The following is a 6,515-nucleotide window of genomic DNA, read 5'->3' on the forward strand; positions in this document are numbered from 1 at the left end:
TATCTGCCCCGTAACAGCAGAGCATAAAGGTTTTGAATAGTTAGGCAGTACATGTATGGATCTCCGACTGTGAATGTATTTTTCCAGCTATATTTAAATCATGCAGTCAGGCTTGTTTGAGACTGAAAGGGCCCATTAGGTCATCCAGTTTATTTCCCTGCCAAATACACTCGTCGGTTCCCTGATGCCTTTGCTAGTGCTATGACTAGCCTTGGACAACGCTGAAGGTAGGGTTTCCACTACTTCTCTTGAGAAACAGTGCTGTCGAAATGCACGGTTCACAGGCAGCTTGTTTGGATACGTTGCCTTGCTCTTTGCATTCCAATCACATGCAAACGTTACCTGTCTTTGCTTTCAAGTCCTGCTTGTGGCCTACCCTCATGTCCTCTCTCACCTGTCCTAACACTGTCAAGGTGTCTGCTCCAGGCTTTACTAATGCGTTTGGGGGGAGCGTGTGTGTTTCATTTTCAGGTGGGGATGTCCTCAGGGTGGTGGCCAAACCTTCCTCTTAGCACTGACATGATGTGTGTGTGTTGCAAGGTATGAACCATCATAGCCGAGCATCTGCTTTGTCCCTCTCCTGCTTGTCCGTACTTGTAGTAGCATATGGCCCTGAACTCAAGTGCCTTTGTCCATGTTTTCCAGCACGGTGGGGAGAACTTCTCCCATAGGAGCATTATCCTCCTTCAAATTACTCTTTTAAAATGGCTCTTTTGTAATGATGCTTGTTAAAAAACAAAACACCAAGACCAAAGAAAAACCAAAATCAAAAAGCACTTTACACTTCAACAGCAGGACTGTTTCTGTACTGATACCACCACCTACACCCTGGCCCATCTGTCGTCTTCTTTCGTGCGCTCCATTTCTGTCTGTAAATGCTCATGCCCTTCCTGGATAACAACCTGCCTTTGTTCTACCCTGGTTGAGCTAGTGAGACAGTGGTCCATGGGAACAATTTCTGCACAACAAGCAGTTGGGAAGAATGGACTGTGACATTTATGCTCTGGTTGTATTTATGCTAAATACACAGGAGAAATTTTGACAATATTAATGAGGCCAAGCAGATTAGCCTGGAGGATGCTCTAAGAAGCAAAGAGATCCATGCAGCCTTCATCAGCACAGAGAACAGGAACCACGAAGAAACGATCAGGTATTTTGAAGTGGGTTTGTTGTTGTTTTTTTTTCCCCCCTTTTCCCACCCTTTCCCCTGTAATATAGAAGCATAGAGGAGCTGTGTAAAGTTGTTGCAGGAGAGGATGTGGATGCCAGACTAGAAGCCTGAAGTGAATGATAGCGTCTTCCCTGGAGTAACCAATAAACTCTGGAGAACAGTGGGATTTAAGATGCATTAGTTTCCCAAGTAATTCCAATTGCTTATGTCTAGGCCTGTGCTTGATGGACAGACAGCTTAAAACAGGATTCAAAGCCTTTCCTCACAGATTGTATAGAGGAAGGACATTCCAGTGCCCCACTCCAGCCACTCAAGCGTCTGGAAGTTAGGAATTGCAAGGCTCAACGCTGTGGCATTTTAGTGACTTGCTGTAGGTGACTGAGGGAATTCTGTGGAAAAAGGAGAATTAAAACCCAACTCTCCTGGTGTTTGAATGTGTGATGTAGCCATGACACCATCCTTGCTAGGAAACTTGCCGTTTATTTCTGTTACTCCGCATTGTGCATTTCTCCATTTGGGACCGACTGGGGGAATGAGAAGCAGCTTGTGCGGTGGAGAGCGATGGTTCCAGCCATACACTTTTTAAAGATTGATCTTGTATCCCTTTCAGAATGTTTTTAGAAGCTGGGAAACATGTCCTCGTTGAGTACCCCATGGCTTTGTCTGCTAAGGTGGCCCATGAACTCTGGGAGATGGCTGAGCAGAAAGGTAACGCATTTGTTCTCCAGGGTGTAAACAGTATTTACCTATTGGGTAGCACCAAAGGCATCAAACTCAAAGGCAGGGCTCCAGTCTACTATTAGTCATGACATACAAGGGAGTATGCCTGTCTCAGGGATGTGTCAATCTAGGATTTAAAGCGTGTGCCAATGGGGAAATAAACACACAAATGTCAATGCTAAGAGTAAGGTACCTTTGCCCTCACAAACACACTGGTTGCTGTTTGTGACACTAAGAATGCAGTTAGAGAAGGAAACTTCTGTCACAGTGATGGTAAAGCGCTGAATGAGTGTAGTTGTCGGACTTGTCCTCTCTCTCCCTGAAAATTAAAACTGGAAACAGCTCCTCTAGCTTCTAGCATTTGTGATGTGCTGGTCACACACAGCTGCTTGTGCTATTGTAGGCCAGCAAGGCATCCCTGTCTGAACGACAGCTTGTCTCTAAGCAAAATCTCTTTATTTCTGGAATAAATGGTCCCATCCCTGCGGTGCCAGTTCAGTTGAGGCCAATGGGGCTGTAAGGGGCTGCAAGGAAAAGAACAGTGCTGGGCAAGAGCAGAGTGCAAACCGTTTGGATGAGCTGCACTATTTATACCACTGCTTCTTAAAAATTTCCTTTGTGACTTCTGTCCTAAAACACCGGAGGTATAGGATTTCTGCTTTGCTGTTTCCCTGTACCAACACCACTAACTGCCTTGTTGCTTGCCAAATGGCTTCCCATTGAACAGAATTTATGCCTCTTCTCTTGGAGCAGCAGCAGTTACTGTCAGCAGCCTAACTGACTCTCCTGGAAACCTTCCAGAAAAACACACATTGAATGAAGGCCACATTCAACATGTATCTGATGGCCTCTTATTCCAAAGCAGCCCAATTAATTGCAAGGGAGGGAGGTACTCTTTAACATACCATTATAGTCTGGGTCTGAGTGTTACGCTATTTTTTTTTTTCCCCTCCTTTTTCTTTCCTACTACCCTGGGAGGAAAAATGCAGAACAAGGAAATGTGAGGGGAAAGAGGCCAAGAATTAATCCGTCTTTTACTTTGAAGACTCATGTTTCAGCCTTAGTTGGGTATTGGGTTTCATTGCAGAGTTTCTGTTACACATAGTGGCTCCTGTTCCTGTAGTCTCTATATTTGTTGTCTCCTGAAAATCCTTAACCCAGATTGATGCCTCCGTGCAGGGCCTGTGTTTGATTTTCCTTCCTGACATCATTTTGCCAGCCATGCGTGAGAGCATTTCTAAGTGAGTTCTCACTGGTGGCTGGTGAAGCCTTTACTGCTTAGACGTTCCTTTGATTCACACAGAAAGCTCTTATTTAATCTGTCCTGATTTTTGCTGTGGTTTTGGTTTTTTGTTGGCAGATAAAATACTCCATGTGGAGCACATTGAACTTCTGACTGAAGAGTACAAGCAGCTGAAAAAAGAGGTGGCTGGGAAAGACCTGGTGAAGGGAACATTGCATTTCACAGGTCAGTAGGTGTGAGGAAATCCAAGTCCATCTGGAGTTGTCTGCCGGCTCCACAGGGACACCAGTCCTTCCAGGCTTCATTGAGTCATGTTGGACAAGAGTCTGTCTATAAACTGACTAGAGACACAGGTGTCAGTTCTGGATATTTCCATGAAGTTACAGAACTGTCTGGAAAGCACCTTTGCCTTAACAGTTGTCTTCTATGGACTGTTGCTTTGCTAATTTCTTTCTGCTGTCTGGTGAAGAATGCAAGACCATGCCTTGCTGTATGGCGGAGAGAGCACTTCTTCATCCCTTCTGTACTTTGGTGGTAGTGACCAATTTCTCATTCATGTCATTCTCAGAGAGGAAGATGAGCTCTGAGGAAGTGTCCCAGTTTGTAGTGGGGATCCTGTAATCTTCCATACTGGTGTTTGGCCTCAAAGAGCTGGGAGAGATTTTTCGGGCCATTGTTTTCTCCCTACTTTATTCCCTTGTTGAATCCACATACACCCTTCTGTCCTCAACATGTCCTGAAGGGTTTGTTGTAGATGTACTTGGTGCAGCCTTCTCTGTCATCTGTTTCAAGGTTGACCATGTTTGTTGGCTTTCCTACTCAGTCCGTCCACGCATGACCTGTGCAGCCTTCTCTGTCATATCTGTTTCAAGGTTGACCGTGTTTGTTGTCTTTCCTACTCAGTCCGTCCACGCATGACCCTTCTACTCCCTGGTCTCTAAGCCTGCAACACTGCTGTTTCTTCAGCCCTTTGCTGTGCGGAAGGCATTATTCTTTTTCCCATTTGTCAAGACTTTGTTGCTGTTGCACCAGGTAGCGTCCTCGATGAAAACAAAGCAGGATTCCCAGCTTTCAGTGGAATTGCCCGACTGACTTGGCTGATTGACCTCTTCGGAGACCTCACTGTTACCTCTGCCACCAGAGAAAAGCAGAAGGATAAGAATTATTCCAGGATGACTGTCCACTTTCAGACGGCAAACAAGAAGTGAGTAATGGCTATGGCCGCAGGTGAGCCAGGCTCCTCAGGTATCGTCTGCAGGAGTTCTGCATCCTCTCTTCTTCTTGGGGAAACAGAATGGGTGGATGCTGGCATGAAAGTGTACAAGAGAAACAGACCTGAAAGCGCTTCTTATAGTAATCGCGGTAAAAAGAGCCACCACCAAACAATGTCTGCTGAAGAGCACAGGGAGGTTTAAAAGCTCTTTTCTGATGTCTGAATGTAGGAATGGGCCCATAATGCATTTTACCATGCCCAAGACAGAAAGACCCTTCTCTTGCACTCTGAAAAATTGTTCAGAGGTGGGATTTTTTGTTTAGCAGCAGACATTCTAGCTGTACATTGAAAGCTAACTTTCCTTTAAAGGTTGAAAATATATGACTGACTGAAAAGGTAGTGTGCTAGTTACAATATTCAGCTTATAGAAAGTGTAATGCCCTAGTCACAATACTCAGCTTATAGCTAGTACATAGTACCAACTGGAGGTTAAGAGACGATTACACATCTTGAGCAGAGTTATAATAAACTACTGAAAGGCCAACATGCGAAGTTTTCTCTTGACTAATGCCTAATCTGCAGTCCTGAAGCTTCCTTGATTTTTTCCTGAGTAGGACAACAGTCTGTTTCCCATTTCTTGTCTTTTTGTTTTTGTTGCGTGAGTGTGTCTGAGTGAGAATCCAGCAGCTGGGATTACTTGTCACTTTTTCCAATCATTGCACTATGACTTTCTTGCAGAAAACTCTTTTGATGATGCATTTTATAATAATGAGTTTGATCTCCTTTTTATTATATGATAACAATAGCCTTGCTAGCAAATAGTGGCCTTGCTATAAAATAGTGTGTTTTTAAATATTATATGACCATGAAGTAAGTCATCAGTGTTTCAAACTGTGGATTAAGTACTCAATGTGGTCCAAAGTCTGGTGGTGTGTTTTGCTGGAAACTCTCCGGTTTGGTCATTGTGGGCCATCCGCATGGAGGTCATGTCCCTTCAGATGGGTTGAATTTACTTACGATGACAGTTTACTGCATGCCATGTAGTAAGACAGTTTACTGCATGTCATAGATGCGACTTGAGAATTGTCTGATGTGAAAAGGTACAGAGAAGTTAACCAAGCTCTATATGTTTCCTAGGAGGTAGGAATGGTGATGGAATGACTTATTCCTTTCTCTTCACTCCTTTTTTTTTCCCTGTTTTTCCATATAGCATGCTCTATACACCTTGAGACAGATGACCCCCTTGTAGGCATGTGACAAGAGGCATATGAGAAGACTAGGGAGAGCAGGGGAAAGTAAGACCCCATGGGAAAATATTCTGGCCTATCTTCCTTTGTAATAAATTACCCTTTTTTGGGGCACACATGCTGCTAGAACACTTCAAACAAACAAAACACAACAACAACAACAACGAAAAAAACACAAAAGATGAATGCTTGCTCCTTTAAGAATTTGAGATAAGTATTTAGTTAAAAAAGTAATAACCTGAAGGACTAGCTGTTTGGGGAGTGAATAATCAGGGCTCATTTGAACTGTTAAGTTTCACCGTGGGTGTAGTTCGGCATTTTATCAGCCAGTCCTACAAAAGCCACCGCAGTTTATTATGGGATTAGCATCTTGTCATAGCAATTTTCTTGTCTCTCTTTAAATAAAACATAATTTCCAATTCTTTTTAAAATGCAGTTGCGAGAGGACAGAACTCTGTATACAAGCTCTGTTTACCCTCTTAGCAATTTGCCAGTAACACGAGCAGCTGTGAAGATCTTTATAGAGTGAGACTTTGAATTAATTCCAGCAGGTGGAACTAGCGGATGGCTTAAACATTTCCCTGGCTGTCCTGTCTCCTAGGTAGTCCTTAGCTGCTATATATGATATTTGCTAGATACAGAACCGTTTCTGGATTACTGTGGTTTTATTTTGGTTTGTTTTGGTTTTGTTTTTTCTTTACCCTGCTCTACACCACTAACTGATACCTGCTTTTCTTAGCCCACTACTAACTATTTGTATGGGTCAGTAAGTGTTTTGTCACCATGAGTGTTTTAGTGACCTCAGGGACAGTCAGCTTTATGCCTCTGGGATAATTTACGCTGGCTGGAAAGTTGCATAGCGTTCCTGTATTCTTTTCGGTGGCGGGGCCATATTTTCTGCTGACCCTCCCCCCCTTACGT

At 43.7% G+C, this 6,515-nt stretch overlaps 1 protein-coding gene across 1 annotated transcript in view; it reads left to right on the forward strand.

The window, feature by feature from the left end:
* The window catches only part of BLVRA (biliverdin reductase A), a 29,464-nt gene that overhangs the window by 18,809 nt on the left and 4,140 nt on the right, over positions 1-6,515 (forward strand). The window contains exons 3-6 of the mRNA XM_009700792.1: positions 1,031-1,150; positions 1,782-1,879; positions 3,252-3,359; positions 4,167-4,338. Coding sequence (XP_009699094.1) covers positions 1,031-1,150; positions 1,782-1,879; positions 3,252-3,359; positions 4,167-4,338 — 498 coding nt within the window. The remainder of the gene's footprint in view (positions 1-1,030; positions 1,151-1,781; positions 1,880-3,251; positions 3,360-4,166; positions 4,339-6,515) is intronic.

This window comes from Cariama cristata, unplaced genomic scaffold (assembly GCF_000690535.1).
Source record: "Cariama cristata isolate BGI_N322 unplaced genomic scaffold, ASM69053v1 scaffold5280, whole genome shotgun sequence".
NCBI lineage: Eukaryota > Metazoa > Chordata > Aves > Cariamiformes > Cariamidae > Cariama > Cariama cristata.